At 42.2% G+C, this 20,378-nt stretch overlaps 1 protein-coding gene across 1 annotated transcript in view; it reads left to right on the plus strand.

The window, feature by feature from the left end:
- The window catches only part of cacna1fb (calcium channel, voltage-dependent, L type, alpha 1F subunit), a 43,352-nt gene that overhangs the window by 6,712 nt on the left and 16,262 nt on the right, over positions 1-20,378 (plus strand). Inside the window, exons 2-22 of the mRNA XM_039605011.1 lie at positions 5,435-5,694; positions 5,865-5,965; positions 6,482-6,587; positions 8,704-8,843; positions 12,043-12,197; positions 12,283-12,435; positions 12,704-12,900; positions 13,006-13,109; positions 13,561-13,712; positions 14,648-14,722; positions 15,714-15,795; positions 15,910-15,936; positions 16,026-16,186; positions 16,299-16,524; positions 16,608-16,815; positions 16,893-17,013; positions 17,242-17,317; positions 17,413-17,461; positions 17,540-17,600; positions 18,740-18,842; positions 19,159-19,288. Of these exons, the coding sequence (XP_039460945.1) occupies positions 5,435-5,694; positions 5,865-5,965; positions 6,482-6,587; positions 8,704-8,843; positions 12,043-12,197; positions 12,283-12,435; positions 12,704-12,900; positions 13,006-13,109; positions 13,561-13,712; positions 14,648-14,722; positions 15,714-15,795; positions 15,910-15,936; positions 16,026-16,186; positions 16,299-16,524; positions 16,608-16,815; positions 16,893-17,013; positions 17,242-17,317; positions 17,413-17,461; positions 17,540-17,600; positions 18,740-18,842; positions 19,159-19,288 (2,687 nt within the window). The remainder of the gene's footprint in view (positions 1-5,434; positions 5,695-5,864; positions 5,966-6,481; positions 6,588-8,703; positions 8,844-12,042; positions 12,198-12,282; positions 12,436-12,703; positions 12,901-13,005; positions 13,110-13,560; positions 13,713-14,647; positions 14,723-15,713; positions 15,796-15,909; positions 15,937-16,025; positions 16,187-16,298; positions 16,525-16,607; positions 16,816-16,892; positions 17,014-17,241; positions 17,318-17,412; positions 17,462-17,539; positions 17,601-18,739; positions 18,843-19,158; positions 19,289-20,378) is intronic.

Below are 20,378 nucleotides of genomic sequence, written 5' to 3' on the forward strand. Positions count from 1 at the left end.
GCCAATCCGAAGTTCTAAAACAAGCTGGTCTGCATACAGTTCAGTTCAGTTGATATTGAAAGAGATTTAAAAGCAAAACATGATTCACGGAGCACATTCTTATAGATTTTTAAAGATTTATTGTTGACAGAAGAGCAGAGAGAACACCTGCGTTAGCCTTGTGGCATATGGGTCACCTGATCAATCCGGTGAGCTTTATTGGCAGTACAAATGTGATTCTTTATTTATTATACCAAAGAGTCCTTCTGTTGGTCTACACCATAGTTTATTTTTAGTTTATTAAGAACCCCCAAAGCTTCAGCTGTGTAACAGCAACCCACAAAGGAAGGATAACCACATAACCTAGGCCATTTGGCCATTGCCATTTGCATAGGCTAGGTTCTCCATAGGTTCTGCATGGATTCGGCACAGACAAATTACTTAAAACTTTAAGCCAAACATTTTGGTGGTTGGGCTGTTAGTGTTTCAATGTTGGATGTCATGAGCAAGGGAAGTGACTGAGAACCTGAGAGACAATAGACATTCCTATATTAAAGAATTCTTAATAACAAGCTTGTTTCCCTGAAGCATCCTCTGCTTCATCATCTATTTGGCTCTAAATGGCACCATGTCTGGGGTCTGGTATAGCTCACTGGGTTGAACAGGCAGGAGAATCATATGCTGTAAGGGGATTGCAAAGGCCCAGGTTCCAGTCTGCCACAGGCCATGTGCTGGATGTCTTTCCCAGCTGTCCTGTCATAATAAAAGCTAAAAAAAAAAAAGCTCCTGAAATAATTTAATTTACCGTGATTTACAAATAAATGCATAGATTGAGTGAGCAGTACGGTCGTTTCACATGGATTTCTATAGACACGTTCTTCTTCTTGCCCCTAGTAGCTGCACCCTGCTGAATAAATGCAGGTTTAAGGTATTCCCACATAACTTATGCATGCATCTTTTAGTTTATGAACAGAACAGAAAAAACATGTATATTTGTAAAAACTAAACAAAATATCTCTTCTATAACCGTCATTTTATTTAAGATAAATAGCTTTTATCTCATTTTTGCTGATGGTGCTTATTTTGAAACATTTTAGCATAATTTCCAAGGATATTAAACGAGAATGATACTACTTCTTTCACAATTAACACAGTTAAGCTTGTGTTTTGTAGGAGGAGATCTGAGCACTTGGATGATTTATCCGATAATAAACATTATAATATTGACTGGACTGACTAGAGAGCTGAGTGCGGCTGCTGCTGCAGCAGAACTGTGTTTGTGAGCAGTGAAGAAGAAAAAACTGCTCCAACATTCACTAACTGAACTGATGACCTTCCAGCTGGACCAGGCTGGAGGGTAGCGTGACACACACACACACACACACACACACACACACACACACACACTGAGAATGGGCAGTGAAAAGTAGAAAGTTAACAAGGCGGATGGAGAGTTCTGTGCGAGCCATGGGATGTACCACTACACCACACACACTCACACATGTTTGCGAAGACCATCATTAAAATAATGCCAACCTGAAACTTGTTCAGTTTTTTAAGAACGATTCTCATCTTCTCTATGAATTTATTTGGCTTTAGAAAATGTATTCACTTCTAACTAAGTGCTGCCATATTCCAAAACATGTCCTGAATTTCAATAAATGTCAACACTTTCCACATCATCCTCTGCCAAGAGATCCATTTAACTTGAAAAAAAATGTTTTGTACTGTGTGAGGTCTTTACTCTAAAACCAGGTCTGAACGCTCTACCTTTTAACATCTGCCTAAAAGTAAGGACTGGCTACAGCGTCCTCACAAAGATAAATAAAATCAGATTGGTCCCCACAAAGACACAAGTACCTGAACACACACTCACTGTCCTCTCGATGATGCAAGCTGACTCGGGATAATTCGGGGATAATTGGATGGTTCTTGTTGTCCTGCGGGTGAAGCAGCTTCACCAGCTCTTCAACGGGAATCCTTTTATTTTCCTAAAACATAAAAACTTGTCATCATACGGTGATGCAGCTCAGAGCAGAATATGACCAAATGCATTGGTGAGAAGATTTTCTAGTAACTACGCAGAGCTGCTGTAGAAATCAAAGGTCTCAACAGCAAAACTGCTTAGCAGGACTTTCTGAACTCTTGCAAAATAAAAACAAAAGCAAAGTGTAATAATACAAAGTAAACCACGATTCTGGTTTAAAATGTGTACAGCAGAAATGCTTCTTTACAGTATTGCAACCAGGATGACATCACCTGTTAATGAAATCAAAGGACTTGTACAGAAGTGATTTGTCCATCATAAAACAGACCCGTCTTAAACCTAACATCCTCTTTAACTCTGATGAGGACCATAATTCTCCTTTCTTCAGTGCACATTTCATATCAGGAACACTTTCCAGGTTTCCTTTACCACACATAAAGGCGTCACTGATGTAGAGAAGTTACTTAAAGATAAGTGAGTGACAGCAACAACTGCAAAGCTGGCATATAATGAGCTTTTCAGATATTTTATAATTAGATAATAACTCTGTTAAACTATGTACAATAATACAAACTAAAACAACAAGGATTCAGGTATTTGTTTTAGTTTGATATTGCAAAGCACCATTTGATAGCATTAGCTGGTGCTGCTGTCTTAAAGTGCATAGTAGGATTAGCGTTAGAGTTGGCGCATATAATGACTTCAGGGGGCTCATAAATAAACAAACCTTCTGTTTTATAGTTATTTTTTTAAGTTTATCAACAGGAATAAAAGCTGAGTTGAGAATCACATTGTTTTGAAGAACTGAGTTTGTGTTGTGAAACTGAGTCGTATTATTTTTGCATGAAATTCTCAACACGGGTTAATTGATGGTTCTAGATCTTCTTGATTGTGCTATGGTTGTTTGCTACCCAGCTGCCCAGTAAGCACTGGTCTAACGTTGGTTTTTGCTTGTTTTGACTTTGTTTTAAATTTACTTTTGATCAGCGATTTTTGTAAATGTGTCCCCTTTTGTCCGCTCTACCACTCCAAACCACGCTGGACAGCTTTTCTTTGTCTGGTGAGCACTGTCAATATGTCCTTTCACAGTCAATACAAATAATATATCTGTGATATATACTTACAGTATACTCTGCCTCGGTACAAAGTAAGGTAAGCCTTATGAGAAAATAATAAGATTGGGACTGAGATTAGTAAACATTTTTTTCTTTTGTATAGAGGTTTTCCACCACACAGGCTCTATAAAAATAAACAACAAATAATAACATATTATTATACTAGATTATACAAAACAATAATAATAAATAACAATAATAACACAAATATTCATCTTCACCCACAAAATATAAGAAACATGTTTAGACAAGGCTGCACAAATAAACTGTTTGATGCTTAATATGTGTGAGGGCGGTTTTTTCCCGTGAAGGCATCCATCGGTCCCACTCTGCTCTTATCCTCTCTACCTGCGTGGTAAATAAAGGGCAGCTGGATGCAAAAGCGATGCATTCTGGGAAATACAGGAACTCTAGGAAAGGACTAAATGGAGACAGGGAGATGTCATCTGTGTGTATGTGTCCCTGTTTTGCTATCATTGTGAGGACCTGTGGCTGTTCCTACCCTTTGAGGACATTTACGTCTGTTTCAGGGTTTGACTTGGTTTTAGGGTTCAGTGTTGCGGTCCTCTTACGTATATAAAGACAAACGTGTCTGTGTATGCGTGTGTGTTCAGGTACCAACACATCAATCCCAGCCTACATCACACACACACACACACACACACACACACACACACACACACACACAGATCTAGGTCGCAGCTGTTCACCATAATTTCTTTTTTTCACCACCTCTGGATTCTATCACATCTCTCTCCTTCTCCTCCTCACGGTTCATTTTACCTCATTTCTTTTCTCTATGTCATGCTTCTCTCCTCTTTGACCTTGTAGCGAGGTCAGAAGAAAAGGAGAAATCACACGTGTGTTACAGACAGACTGGTTCATGGCCACAAACACCTGGAGCTAAATACACATACATTTGACACATGTGAAGGTCGACCTGAGGTTTGTGTTATTGTTTTGTCGACTGCTGACGAAAGGAGATAATTTAATATAGAATTTAAGTTTGTGGTAGAAAGGAGCCAAGACACACAGTGTTACAGGCACGTGAGTGTGTTTTTTGCAGTGAATTGTTGATTTATTTTGCTCATGCAGCTCTAGTCAGGCTCCAGCATGCTTCTCATACAGGGGAGACATGATTATGTGATGGTCATCCAGGTCATGGTAGTCTGAAGAGTTTGAAAACATGAAACCACAGTGAGACCTTTTTGACGCCACATGTGGGGGTTGAGGAACCTGGGACGGGATCTCAAGATTATCATAAGCCCCTCCCTCTGTTCAAAGATGGTCACTCACAGACCCATAGATGGTCTTTTTAACTCTTCTTTCCGACCATCTGTCTTCTCTGTCAAAAATGTGAACACTGGAATCCACAAAAGAGTGACCTTTGACCTTTAGGTGCAGATGTACAGCTGGGTCTTGTCCTGTCGAGCTGGCTCTTCTATTTTATGCCATGGATTTATGGAGAGGCTGTTTGATTTCTTCGATGTAGAGCTCTGAGAACTTTTGGCTGCACTCCACAGAAAACGCTACGTTGCTTAGCTTGTGTTTGGGAGTTTTGTTCTTGGGTTCTTTTGTCTGAGGTGTTGTTGTGGTTTCGAGCTATATAAATAAATCTAAATTGAATTGAATTAAAAGTCATTTTTTTTGTGCCTCAGTGCCTGCTTGATTTTGAGAACTGAAGGAGTAGTTGGACCTGGAAATGGCTAATGATGTCAGACGTAACAAGTGTTACAAGTATCATTATGACATGAAGATCAGCAGCAAATGCTAGATTCTGGTTCTTGTTCTGCAGTTTTCTGTGAGGCTGAGAGACAATGTTATCCAAATACACCGGATAAAAAATATGTATGCTGCGTCTGCAGTGATGTGGAAGCTATAAAGGTCTGTCGTAGTGAAGAGAGAGCTGAGCACACAAGCAAAGCTCTTGATTTACCGGTCATTCTTCATCCCTACGCTCACCTGTGGGGACGAGCTCTGGGCAGTGACTGAAGATCGCTGATCGAAAGGCGCTACTCCTTGTCAAAAGAAGCCAGTTGAGGTGGTTCGAGCATCTCTTTAGGGCGCCTCCTGTGTGCCTCCTGAGTGAGTTGTTCCAGGCATGTCCTAACTAAAGGAGATTATATCGATATATCTCTCATATCTGTCAGTCTGGGAATGCCTCGGTGTTCCCCTGGATAAGCTACAGGTGGTGACCCGGGAGAGGGAGGTCTGGATCTCTCTGCTTAGGCTGCTGCCCCTGTGACCCAGCCCCAGATATACGGAATGGACTTATTGACGGATTTATCGATAGGCTAAAACTGGAAAAATCTTTTTGACTTTTCCATTTTTCTGTGCATTCCTCTGTTTCCAGGTTCTGGTCGTAATGGCTACGCCAAAGCTGTGGATGGGGAGGAAGGAGGGGGCGAGGGTGAGGAAGAGGAGGAGGGAGGAGAAGTGGATGGAAGAGAGGACAGAGAAGAAGGAGGAGGTGAGGAGAGTAACGCCGAGTGGGATCAAGAGCTGGATGGAGAGGATGAAGGAGGTGTGAGGATGACAAGAACAGACACGCTTCACTCGACCACAAGTTCAACGGGAACGCAGAGAAAAAGAGGACAACACGCTAAGAAACAGGTGAGAAAACACGCTAAACACACACGTGGAAAGTCTGACGGCAGGTTTTCAGTTATAACATGGAGCTGCTGACCTGAACCATTTTTGGAAAGGCAAAATAAAAGACAATAATAGAGTTACCGATGTTGATGATGCTATTGATGACATGCTTGATGTCACTTCCTCCTCAGGTGCAGGGCACTAATCAGGTCCAGCGAGCTCCCCGGGCATTATACTGTCTGAAACTCAACAACCCAATCAGACGGGCTGCGCTCCATATTGTCGAGTGGAAGTATCCTTTACTGTGACCGTAAGGAGAGGTTAATTAGTCCCAGGTTAAAAATGACTTTATTGCTTTTTTTAATGTTATTTTCTGCCATATACTTATAATGCTGCTGTGTTAAATGTTCATTTTTTTCTTTTTTCTTTACTGGATAGTTTATTTTTTAGACTGTCGGTTTATAATCAATAACACAAACAATATACAGTATATATATTAATAGATTATTTTAACTGCACAGAATTTCGGGGTATAATTGGGCTGCATAAAGGGCTAGTATATAATTTCTTATACTCATCCAAAGATACTTTGTTAGAGTCCTAGAATAAAAATATAGAGCTGGGCATCTGCAGAACAGGTCCTCCTCAATATATCTTCAGAGCCAAGCAGGTGACATGAGAAAATCTCTTGTAATCCCAATGATGTTACATGATTTATAGGTCTGCAAAAATGTCACTGGGTGGTTAAAACTGAGTCCTAGTGTCCAAAACAAAGCTTGTTTTTAGTTGTTTCCTGAATGGAGCTCAGGCCATTTGACATCTTCATCCTGTTGGCCATCTTTGCAAATTGTGTCGCCCTGGGAGTTTCCAAACCATTTCCTGAGGATGACTCCAACTCCACCAACCATGATCTGGTGAGATAAGACACACAGTCACAAACATACTAGACTCAGGTAGTTAAAATTTCTCATGTCATGATCAACCATAGAGACCATGTAGTCTCACATCAAACAGAAACATGGAAGTTTGGACTTGGTGATATTTATTTGTTTGATTTCCCTCTGCTTCTAGTCTTCATGCTAAGCTGAGCCAAGTTCTCCTCGGTCAGTCTCTATGGTGGGAATGAAAGTGAAATGCTTGAGATGCTAAATCTAAGCTCCAAAGAAGGAGTGTGAATATCTTCACACCTGTCAGTCAAGTCTTGAGAAAATCCGAACAGATGAGTTTTAAAAACACCTGCTATCTGTTTGTTATGTGTTTGCTTGGTAGCTCGCTTTAGAGGTATTTTTGTACCAGGTTCTAAACGTATTTCTTTCTGTGGCTGAATTCGGACATTTTAACATCAGAGACTACGGACATGGACTCACTTTTAGGGACAGCCTCAAGTGGCCATTAGAAGAACTGCAGGTTTTGGCACTTGATTTAATACACGGGGAAAACAGCGTGACAGTGCTCATATGAGTGATTAGGTTCATGGGTGATTTACAAAAGTTGCACTGTTTTCTAAACACAGGCAGAGTCAATTTATTAGTAGTAGTAGTACTAGAAGTATTAAGCACAAACATATGTTTTTTTGGCATCAAAAATTAGTGTGTTGTAAATATTATTAAATTGGTTTGCATTATTTATTTCTCCTCCCTATATTTTGCACTTTGAGATAGAAACTACACCCTATATTTAGAAACTACACCCAGAAAAGCAAATGCAACAGTATCAGTAGAAAAAAAAAATCTTTGGTTTCCTTACACACAATCTTGTCACTGTGCTCTTTTGTAAATCCTGACTGTACTTTTTTTGTGTTGAGTGTGTTTTAGCCCCAGAAGTTGCTCCGTGGTTTGTGCACTGATTGCAGATTCAGCTCCACTGTGTGTGTTGCTCCTGTGGTAGAAGTCATAGGTCATGGATGCTGATGCAGTAGATGACTGACAGGTTTGTGATCAGAGTTTCTGCTCTGATGGTTCGGCTCCTCCTCGCTCTCCTCTTTATGTCTGCGTCTCTCGATCTTCACTTACAGTTGAACTGTACTCGCTGTTCAGGCAGCCACTTTGTGCTGAAGTGACATCTCTGCCTATTTCGACAAACACAAATCACAGCAATTACATGTTTGGCCAAAGCGGCGTGAAAGGAGCTCAGGCTGATATTTATGGATCCACTGTGGAAACAGAGTTTAATGTTCAGTGGTCTGTGGTAGAGATAAACCTGCAGAGGATTACAAACTGAATCTGCAACACTGCTCTGCTGCTTTTTATTTTCAGTTTGTTGCTTAGCTGTACAGCTAAATATTGAACGCATTTGTTAAATGCTTTCAGAACCTAGATGTGGACTTGTTATTATTTTTGTCATAAAAGCTGGGTTATTTATACTGTGTCACAGATACTGTCCATACCTAGTGAAGCATGAAAATGCTTCCTCTCACCTGTCGCTACCAAGTAAATAATGGGGAAAAAGTAATACAGTCAAACATGTATTTGAAATGAAAAATTTTGTGCTGCTCACAGAGAGATTTAGAGCTGATGAATGCCAGCAGAACAAGATGAGTCCTGTACATAAGTGTGTTTGTGTATCTTTGTGAGGACGCGTCTTAAATTGAAGATCTTTTGTGTGATATTGTGCATGTCGGAGGCTTCAGAGTGTAGTGGTTTACACATTCGCTGGTGGAGAAATAAATCCTTTGGGGTTGCGTGAGGAGGGGTTTAAAAAATCTGTTACACCAAATATGTGGATCTGCCCACTGTGGGGATGTCGCGTGAATAAGGGACCAGCTGAAAGTAGCTTTTTTTGTGACTGTTGGCGGGTTAAGACCTTAAGTTTTGGACTAAAGATCAGCTAGGACTTGAGCTTATATCTAACAATTTGACCGATAATGCCTAATAATGGTAGAAAGAAGAACGTGTGTGTGTGTGTGTGTGTGTGTGTGTGTGTGTGTCAGAGATGAGGACAGATTGGTAATCCTCTGAAATACTCACAAATTCTCCTTATCCACGTTTACCGGGTTACGCACACAGACATGGAACATATTATGTGTTTCAGGAACAAGTAGAGTATGTCTTCCTCATCATCTTCACCGTGGAGACCTTCCTAAAGATTCTGGCCTACGGTCTGGTGATGCACCCCAGCTCCTACATCCGCAACGGCTGGAACTTGCTCGACTTTGTCATCGTCATAGTTGGGTAAGGAAACAAATCAAAAGATGTTTCTCACCGTAGGCTATTAGGATCTTTTGGTTCCCCGTGTTCTGGGATCCTTTTCTTTGTTGCTCTCTGCATGTTGCAGCAGCAGATCTGATCTGACTGCAGAGGATTTACAGTAAATCAGGCTCAGGCCCAGCGGTGATGTCATAGTTTCACTCAGTTTGCAGGTTCTGATTTCTGCACACTGGACTGAACTCATCCAGGAAACATAAGCAGCCTGATGCTTTGCAGGTACACGCTGAGTTTAACCCTGAACCTCTGGTACTCCACAGCTGCAGAGATGGTTCTTCTTAAGCATCTGAGTGATGGGTTGTCACTTTAGTTGCTGATGATTTTGCTCAGAGCTGAGGGCCCTGGGTTTGAATCCACCAGATGCATGGGCCCTGCTTTGTGGGTATCGCCCAGGGTGCCACACCTCTCACACTATGATAGAGGATGGATAGATAGATGGAAGATTTGCTGCAGATTTTGCTGTGTTGCATCATATTGAATCAATTTTCATTGTGCAGCATCTGTAAAATCTGCAACATATATTCTGCCTTTGCTATCTACAAGCCAAAAGAAATGGCTGACTTTACCAGTCTATTTTTGAATAGACTGGTAAAGTATCAGTTCTTCAGTACATCTCAGAGTAAATATAGCCCAGTAGTTTAACAGGTTGGCAGCAGCTCTGAGTCATTTCCTCCGATCAGTCGCTGACTGAGATCACACTCAGTCCTGCAGGTCCTAACCTTGGTTCTCTTTGTTATTTCGTGTCCTTGTTGCAGGACGCTGATGTGACTGGATGTCCTCAGGGTGATAATGGTGATGGTGATGATGATGATAAACCCTGTTGTCATGGTAACACAGCCTGAGGAAGCTATGTTCCACTTTACAGTCAGGATGCTATATGTGGGACACTCAGGAGTTCTTGTAGGAGTTCAGTGTTTGACTTGTGTTCTGTCTCTTTCTCTGTGGAGTTTTAAGACTTGAAGCTGGATTTACTTTAAAGGCATTTTTCATTTTAAAGACATGTTCTGTAAAAAAGTTGCTTTTATTGGATGTTTTATTGATAGCTGTAGAAACATCATGGATTTCAGCGAGTCTAAATGTGTTGAAGGATTCCAGGGTTATCGCAGGTTCTTAGCTTTAATATTTTTCTTTTACTCTGGTTACTCAGTAAGTAATTCATCTGCCTCAGCTGGAAATAAGCCACATCTTGATCTAATCTGTTTGTGTGGTCAGACAGCCTTATTTGGGGTTTCCTGCTGATCCAGTTTGTGATTTTTTTAATGCAGAATCACAACTGCAGAGTCTCTCTTCCCTCCAGCTAGAGGGACTGTAGATAGAGTGGCTTTATCAGACTGGGCCTCCAACAGGCACAGGTGGTGTTTTGCAGCCGTGTATGAAGTAGCAGGATGGCACTCGCCACCTCCTGGACTGAAGGTTGGATCCAAACTTAAACATTTTCAGTCCTTCCAGTGGAGCGTAGTCGCACAGTTTCAGAAATAATCTTTTTCCATACAGTACGTCTGAAATTGTTTATCACATGATAATTAATGGGTCATGGTTCACCCAGTCTGAGGCTTCTCTCTGTTGGAAAAAGGTGAACGTCCACCTAACTTCCTGCCACCTGATCAACTTTCTGATAGACGTTTGATGGACTGCATAATTTAACCACATGAACTTAGAAGGCACAGTCGGTCCAGTCAGTCAGTCATGATCTAACATAACATAACATAAACGTGCTTGCCTGCAGTCCTCTAATGACCCAATAGCATGTAGCTATAACAACTGAACACTGATTGGCTGAAAGGTGGGCCGAACAAGGAAGGGAGCGACAGCGGCATTCACCACAAAAAAGCTTCAAAGATCAAAAATGCACCATGTGACGCACAGATGGTGGCTGCAGCGGACACATGTTTAAAACTCAGGTCCACTTCTTTGGCTGATTGATGGACCAACATCAGCATAAGTAAGAGTAGCCCAGCACCAGTAACCCTGGTGCTAACAGCTAAAACAGCAAAACATGTGTATGTCTGTCTGCAAACTTGTCCATAGACTGTGCACAGAACCACTGCAGAGTTATGTTGGAGTCCTTGTGCAGTTGTGCGTCTCTGGGACTCCAAGCTGCTGTTTCTATTTAAATGAGACAATCACTCATTTTCTGATAGATGCTACCAAGATAGGAGACTGATGTTGGGTCTTTCACGTCACCCATATCTCAGCCAGCCTTAGACAGTTTACCCTCCTGTTAAGTAAATTGCCTTCAAGTCGTGTTTTTCAATTTATGCTAACAGAACTTCTCTAATGGAGACTGATTAAGGAATCAACCTGAGCACTAAAAAAACTGCTGAATATCCATCAAGCTGCCTGGCTTTTTTCAATCTTAAACTGTGTGTTTGTTTTGGTAGAAGTGCTTGTTTTTACTGCTGGTTGATGGAAACACCTGAAGAGGAGTTTTTCCATTTAAGAACATTTTAATGAACGAAACTGGATGTTGGTGACATAGTGGCAATGGGTTTTTCTTATAAGTGAACTGTATGTATGATTTAATTTAATTATTTAATAAAAATCATGCTGCATAAACAAATTGCACCCAACATGGAGCCCAAATAGGACAAGCGTCTCTCACCATGTCGTCATCTACTTTCCTGAAATCCATACAGAAACATGCACCTCCTGAACTGGGGATGGTGATGATGCTCATTGAGGACATGTTGATATAACTAAATCTTTGTTTTCTTCTTGGGTGGATTTCAGGAAAGTAAACTAAATAAAGGTGACAGATGTGTAATCTATTTAGGCAATATGAGAAATACAGGATAGTGCTGCTGCTGTCTTGTCTATAGAGGTTACTGGCAGGTGAAAATGGACCCCGAGGTGAGCGCGATAACTCCCTTTATCTGGACCTCTTTCAATTTAAGGTTATGCCATTTGGTCTGAAAGATAGACCTGCAATATTAAAGAGGCTGATGGGACTAGCACTGGGGGAGTTGAAGAGTGTCATCTGTTTATTTATATACATGGATGACGTCATTGTTTTCTGCAGCTGCTGGAAACAACACTTTTGTGATGTTCAAGGTGTCCTGGTCAAACTCAGATGTTGGTCTAACTGAGATCAATGGAAGCCCACATTTCAATGAGCTAGATCACAAAGTTAGATGTTCCTTTTCTTCTTCTGATGTTTTCCGCACAGCTTGTTCAGTGTTGTCCTGGAGACAATGACTCATAAGTCAAGTGGCGAGCAAGCAACAACCCATCACATGCCTGGGAAACCTGGAGGTCTGGATGTCAAAGCTCTAAGAGCCTTCAGAGTCCTGCGGCCCCTCAGACTGGTTTCTGGAGTCCCCAGTAAGTTTCCTAGACTTTGGCGTGGACCCACTGTGTGTGCGTGGATGCTCACATGTCCACATGTTATGCTGTGTGTGTCTGTCAGGTCTGCAGATTGTGTTGAACTCCATCATGAAGGCGATGGTTCCTTTGCTTCATATTGCTCTGCTGGTTCTCTTCGTCATCATCATCTATGCCATCATCGGTCTGGAGCTCTTCATCGGACGCATGCACAGGACCTGCTACTATATAGGAACAGGTACGATCGAACACACAGTGCAGGACACCGTCACACAGATCCTGCATATATTTTGATGACTGTAGAAGCTAAAACGTTCTTCCTGTTAAAACTGAGTTCTTCTTCTCACTGTTGCCAAGTAGTTTCTCAGAAGGAGTCGATTTGATTGTTGGGCTTTCTCTTTGCTCTTGTAGGGTCTTTACCTTAAAATACAAAGCACCTTGAGGTGACTGTTCTTGTGATTTGGGGATATATAAATAAAACTGAATTTAAATGGAATATTCCTCAGATAATTATGTGGAGGATGACCCGGTGCCGTGTGCGTTTGCTGGTCATGGCCGTCAGTGCATCATAAATGGCTCAGAGTGTCGGGGAAGGTGGGATGGTCCCAATGGAGGAATCACAAATTTCGACAACTTCTTCTTCGCCATGTTGACCGTGTTCCAGTGCATCACCATGGAGGGATGGACTGACGTGCTGTACTGGGTAAAATGCATTGTGGTGTCATATTTAATAGCCTGTCCAAAAACATGAGAGGTGCTCACTTTTCATTGTGTCTTCTCTCTTTCTGCATGTTGTGTCTGCGCACAGATGAACGATGCCATTGGGTTTGAGCTGCCGTGGGTGTATTTTGTTAGCTTGGTGATTTTTGGCTCCTTCTTTGTTCTCAACCTCGTTCTGGGAGTCCTCAGCGGGTCGGTCATCTCCAAACACAAAAGCTGTTCACATTTTACATTCCTCTGTTTAACCCTGAAAATAAATATTTTTTCCTTTTGTGAGGTTTGCAAATTCACCACTTAGTTACACTATAAATACAGCTTTCAGAATTAGTACAGGTACATATGAAGGTTATACTTTGTCATCAGTATATTTTACAAGCAGCTGAAGTTTACTGCTGCTCAGATATTCAGATATGATATTATTATTCTGATACAGTTCAAATAAGTTTAAGCACATCTTATCTTAAATATATATTTTAGCCCTGATTATGAATACAGGCCTAACTTGTAATAGCAGTGGTAATATTTTATGTTATCAACACTCATCGTTGTTCAGTCTCTGCTTAAGTGAGACATCTGAACACTTCTTCTCATGCTGATGGTATTTGAGGAGTTTTAAATGTCTGAATCTTTGTGGATGTTGCAGAGAGTTCAGTAAGGAGAGGGAGAAGGCAAAGGCTCGTGGTGATTTCCAGAAGCTGCGAGAGAAGCAGCAGATGGAGGAGGATCTGTGTGGGTACATGGACTGGATCACTCAGGCTGAGGACATGGATGAACTGGACGAGGATGGAAACCCACGTAAGGCTTGGGCACACCATGGTTTCTTCTGGGTGGACTGTCGTGGGTTTCTTTACTCAGATTGGTTCCTTTAGGTCTCCAGTGTGACATTTGGTCCCAGATATTAGTTGTGATCATATTATTATCCACCTCTGCTTGTCTGGAGTCAGGTAGGGAGACGGTCTCACCAAAGTAACCCAGGTGTCCCAACCAAGGCCCTCTTCCAGCAACTCTGGGCCTCAAGCCAGAAAGGACCTAGGATACCCTGGAACGTGTGGCATCCTAATCACTATGCAGAAACTGCCTTAGCTGACTTATTTTAATGGTCATTTTCACACAGATCATTAAAAAAACATCAGTCAGAGACAAGAAGTTAATGGGTTTCAATGACTGAGTCCAATCAGAGGAAATTAGTCACAGTGGAGTCAATAAGGCCTGAAACTCAGAGGAGCTGCAGGAGCCCAAATACAGCACGGTGGCTTTAAATATGGCAGCTCCCCGTGTTGTTTAGCAGGTTGTTTCAAACCTCAGCTGAGCTGTTAGATAGAGACTGTTTTCTGTTTCCCTTCTCCTGCCCTCAAAACCATCAGTGTCTCTGGTTGTGTCTTCATCTCAAGCAGAAGAGCAGAAACCAAACGAGCCAGAAATTGATGTAAGGTAGATGTTTGTTAAGCCTATTGTTGGGTGGTTCGGTTTGATTGTAAGTTTCAACATTAAATGACATTTGTGTCTGAGAAAATACCTGCGTTTCACCTGACTGTAATCATTACTTTGGGAATTCTTGACACTTTCTTATTTTTGCTCACAGCAATAACTTTGAATTCATTTGATTTGGTTTGAAGTCATAGTCAAAAGGTTTAGTTTTGTGTTTGGTTTGGTTGCCACACGAGGCTCACGCTCTCTCTGTGTTTCATTTTAAGCTGCTTATTTTAATAATAAATGTTTTTCTCTCTCAGGGCCGTCTCTGGGCGATCTGGCCGATAAGAAGAGAGGGAAGTTTGGATGGTTCAGTCACTCCAACGAAACTCATGGTGAGACACACATGCAAGCACGGTTGTGTCTCCATCACATTAGAGAACTTTTAGAGCCAGAAGTGACCTTGTTAGGATAAGAAGTTATCAGCTGAGGCTAGCAAGCTATGTTAGCAAGCTACATTTCTTATATTTAAGCGTGCAGACAGAAACTGTGGAACTTCACTCATTGCTTTGATGGTTATACCACGCAGCAGCCCAAGCAACTGTTACCTATTTCAATTAAAATGTTACAAGACACCAGCACAACAAACACGGTGGAGAGGTCCAGTTTAGTTACCTGACCTGTGTCAGCTTCAGCACACCTGTCAATGCAACGACATCTCCAGATGTGCGAGTCATAATAAGCTGTGAAACTAGCCATACAGGCCAAAAACATTTTGTACCAGGAGAGCAGATACAGTAAAATCCAACAATAGCTGGAGAAGGTATCAGTCTGACACAGAGACCTACATTATGGAGATTTATTTTTGGTTCCTATAATAAGGTGGCTGTGTTAACAGAATTATGCCCCAGTGCGATTAATAGAAGCACAATTACACACATAATATGTACAGTATATATGAGCGTGTTATCACAGAGACAGCTCTGTGCATCTTTCGGTCTAAATGCAGACGTCATCCTGCTGTCCCTGTAAAATTTCTGGGTCTCTTTCTGTCCTCATATTTATCTGACCCTGTTTCTGATCAGACTCACTCTCCGAGCTCGTTCAGCTGGATTCACCTCAGTAAAGATTCACTGAGGAGGTCAGGAAACAAAAACACACGTCAGCTTTCATCAAACGGAGAAGGAAAAATATGTGTTTCACATGTTATATGTGAGATATACTGTATAAATAAGATATGAATATTTCATACTTTATATTTTTGTTTGCATAACAAATAAAATATGTTCATAGTATAGAAATTAATAAATCCCATATTTTTAAGAAATAGAATTGTTGACTTGCATTGATCATTTATTAATATTTGTCTGTTTGTGTGTGTTTCAGCGAGTCTTCCTGCCAGTGAAACAGCGTCTGAAAACACAGAGAACATCGATGAGGAACACACCAACTGCTGCCAGGCCTGCTGGTAACACAAACACAAACACACACACACACTTTCAGTTCATACATCACATGATTCTTGTTTTAGTGCCTCCTTCAGGAACAACTTCACATAAAAACAAAACATGTTGTGTTTCAGTGCTCAGATGATGAAGATCGGCTGCTGGTGAGTTCACTGACCTTCAGAGGTTCAGCAGACTAAAGTCAGCACGTTAGACTCACCTTCACCTGAACGACTCTCTTTCTTTGCCTCAGTCGGACGTTACGTCGCTGGAATCGAGTCTGTCGCAGAAACTGTCGCACTGCCGTCAAATCCGTAACTTTCTATTGGCTGGTTTTGCTGCTGGTCTTCCTCAACACCTCCCTCAGCGCCTCCGAGCACTATAACCAACCAGATTGGCTGACTCAAGTCCAGGGTAACAACAGCCTCCTTCTCCTCCACAAGAGGAACGTAGAGACACTGATATTTCAGTTTGAAATGTTGTTGAGCAGCAAACATTCTCTGTGTCCGTGTCTCTGTTTGTGCAGACATTGCCAACAAGGTGCTGCTGTCTCTCTTTACGGTGGAGATGTTGCTGAAGATGTACAGTTTGGGTCTGGCCCATTACTTTGTGGCGTTCTTTAATCGTTTCGACTGCTTCGTGGTGTGCGGTGGCATCGTGGAGACCATCCTGGTGGAGCTGGAGATCATGCCTCCTCTGGGGATCTCTGTGCTGCGCTGCGTCCGTCTGCTGCGGATCTTCAAGGTGACACGGTGAGAAAACACACCCGAACCACCCGATGCAGGTCACACGGCTCGTCACGAGTCATCGCTGAGGTCACTCTCTGTTTGCTCAGGCATTGGACGGCTCTGTCCAACCTGGTGGCATCGCTGCTGAACTCCATGAAGTCCATCGCCTCGCTGCTGCTCCTTCTTTTCCTCTTCCTCATCATCTTCGCCCTGCTCGGCATGCAGCTGTTCGGAGGAAAGTTCAACTTTGATGAAACGCAGACCAAACGCAGCACATTTGACGCTTTCCCGCAGGCGCTGCTCACCTGTTTCCAGGTAACACTGTAACCACTTTCTCCCAGTGATGTCATGACGTGCAGGGAGCGGGCGCCTCACGACGACTGTGTGTTTAGATCCTGACAGGTGAGGACTGGAACATGGTCATGTATGACGGCATCATGGCGTACGGCGGCCCCGTGTTTCCCGGGATGATCGTCTGTATTTACTTTGTCATCCTCTTCATCTGTGGTAACTGTATCCTTGAATCCACCTGATGTGCCAAAGTTCTCAAAGCTGCATTTGTGGTAATACATGTATTTGTTGATTTAGAGGCATCTTTCAATTGCCACAATACTTAATACCCCTCCTAGAGTTAGTGAAACAATGATCTGCTAATGGGTGATTTTGCTCAAGGTGAAGATCATATTTGTGGTTTTATGAGTAGTAACCTGTGAAAACATCCGCATCCTTAACGAGCATCAGACATCCTGCTGAACGTCTTCTTGGCTATCGCCGTGGACAACCTGGCAGGAGGAGACAGTGATGACAAGAAAAAAGAGTAAGTGATGGACGGAGGACAAAAGGAAAGAAGGGAGGAAGAAATAAAAGCTAGTTGTTGACATCCGACTGCACTGTTGTCTTTTGTCTCGTCAGTAAGAAGCAGGAGGGAGCAGAGGAGGAAGCTACAGAAGGAGAAGTGAAGGTGAGCATCAAACTCCGACTGTAATCTTTCAGTTAACGATCAGTGATCTTTTTCTTTGAGGGCTGTTTGTCTTTTCAGGTCGATGTTGATGAAGACACTGAGTATGAAGAGGAAGAGGAGCTTCCTGAAGGAGATGAAGGTCAGTCCTCGGCTGAACCCATCGCCACAGTTCAAGTTTAGCCGAGAAGATGTGACGCTGAAGTGACAGGAAAACTAAATTCACCATTTTAATTGGATGATAACTCAGAAACAAAGTATTAAACAAGTGGTAAACAAGAAAAGTCACAAGCTTCACAGCACAATCAAAAAACATTAGTTTACTCCACACTGAGGCTTTTTAAAGAGATCTTTAAGGAACCGTTTTAGAGAAAGTCCTATGTGAAAGCCACAGGGACAACAAAGTACCTATTTTTAGTGGTTCTTCGACAAATTTACAGTTTTAAATCAGATTATTGGAGGAGATTTAAGTGCTATTTAATACCAGTTTTAAAGGTCTATCATTGTAGCTGGTTTATCCATTTATTTATCATTTATTTAAGTTGCAACTTGTGCGAGAATACGCTGTAAAGGTGCACAAAGAGGACTGAACACCCTCCTGCACACAGTCGGCTATCTGTAGTGTGAGTCAACACGCTGCTGAGACCTCTGCTGAAACATTAGGAAGGTAGATTAAAAATATGTGGGACAAGTTATAAAACTAGATCCACCAATCAGACAAAGACGGAGACGGGAGATTAAGATCCACCAATCAAACTGCCTGACTCACTCTGTCAGTTAATTAGTCCAGTTCAGGTCCCAGCATTTCCTCCAATGCAATGAACTGATATTTATTTGGTGAAAAATCTCCTATTTTCAAGGAAAACAGCTTGTTTACATTTGATGTCATGTTTTTATGTGTTTTTTCTATGACAATGATGCAGCTCTAGTTAAGTGCAAAACTTTTGGAACATTTTTTCTGGATGAATACGTATTATCGTATTTTTTTTAGCTTTACAATCCCTCCAATTATCAGTAAATAAAACACAAATGTAATACGATCAATAGGACAAATGTCAGACAATATGTTAATAACAGTAACGCAGGAGCTACAATGAATCAGGAAGCTGCCATCAGAGACTTTAAAGGTGATGAAAACCCTGAGGCCCCATGTATGAATATTTAAATATCTGTACCATAACATGCAACTACAGCTCTCAAACACTGAAATGATGGGTGTTCTAAAAGCTAAAACCATCACCCTCAGATCAATCACTTTCCTTTCTCCTTCTCGTTTCTCAGACGGAGGAGTCCAGTTAAAGATGGCCGATCTTGCTCCTCCTAAAGAGAAGGTTCTCCCGATCCCAGAAGGAAGCGCCTTCTTCTGCCTCAGCAAGACAAACCCGTGAGTGTGTCGACACACGAGCGTGCATCACGCCCTCCAACACCTCTACACACAGGATGAACAATAACAATCACACTAATGTGTTTGAGTCACGTATTATTGTTGTTTCCTTTAAGTAATATTTACATAAAGTTATATTATATTATATTTCTAGAAGTTTTTTAGCTTGTTAATGTGGTTATTTTACATATAATGTGTTTTGCTGTGTGGTTAATTTTACCCAAAGTCTGTGTTCCAGCTTTTGTGAATGAAATTCTAGTATCCTTCATGCTGGGACATGAAGCCTCTAACACTAACTCTTTGTCTCTGTCTGCAGTATCCGTGTGGCCTGCCACACTCTGATCCACCACCACATCTTCACCAACCTCATCCTCGTCTTCATTATCCTCAGCAGCTGCTCATTGGCTGCCGAGGATCCGATCAGAGCCCACTCCTTCAGGAACAATGTGAGTCTCCAATGTGAGATCTGAAGTTACCCACAGAGGGCGGAATCCCTTTGGGGACACACTTTACCTCTTCATCCAAATTACTCCAGAATTTCTCTTTCTCTTCTAACTCCCATCCAACCTATGGGGCGTACACACCGACCACATTCAACATCACGTGTTTGATTTCCAGCTTCAAACTCGTGATCCTATCTGACACCATCTTCACCTCCACAGCACTGTCCTGTCTACACCGTGGTTGAACAGTTTGAATCCACCTCCGATGCTTCTGGCCTCCTGCAAATACAATTTATCTTTTCCTTCTATCAGTCATCAGCCAGCTCTCTCCCTTTATCAGTAATAGACCCCACAAAGTCCCTGCTCTTACTTCAACACTCCTACCTTTCTTTCTCTCTTGCTGCCTCCTAATATGCCTTCCCCCTCTCCTCTTCCTTTGTCTTCAGCCAGCAGCAGCTCAGCATCCATAGTTCTGGACCAATTTGATTCTTGATGATCCCCAATCTTGATTTGGCAAAGATTTTGTTTCCAATACCCCTTCTGACCTAACATGCCTCCTTTATCCAGGCTTGGGAGCACCACTAGGATGACTAAAGCCAGCATACTCTTAGTTCCAGGCCTTCTTGAAACGTATTTATTCTGCCTGTCTGGATGAAAAGTCAAGACAAGACAAGTCCACAACCGCCATGTTAGCCACTGCACCACTTTCACCATCACCAAGTTACCTGATAGCCAAGCAACCAATCGCAGCAGAGCACAGCATCCCTCCAGCTGATCCAATCCTGTGCCAACCCTCTGTGGTCTGCGCTGGGGGCGGGGCCTCAGCAGATTACACTGCAGAAGTGGGTCAGTGCCTAACCGGGTTAAAGAGGGAAACACATGGAAACACATGGAGGCAGAAAATCACTGTGTGTTCACTGTGTGTGTGTCCTGTGTGTGTGTGTGTGTGTGTGTGTGTGTGTGTGTGTGTGTGTGTGTGTGTGTGTGTGTGTGTGTGTGTGTGTGTGTGTGCGCGCGCGCAGACACACAAACTTAAACGCTCACATGCAGAGCAGCAGCTGGCTTCATGCAAGAAGTAGCAATTCACAACAGC

The sequence above is a fragment of the Oreochromis aureus genome, linkage group 20, assembly GCF_013358895.1.
Source record: "Oreochromis aureus strain Israel breed Guangdong linkage group 20, ZZ_aureus, whole genome shotgun sequence".
In the NCBI taxonomy this organism is placed as follows: Eukaryota; Metazoa; Chordata; class Actinopteri; order Cichliformes; family Cichlidae; genus Oreochromis; species Oreochromis aureus.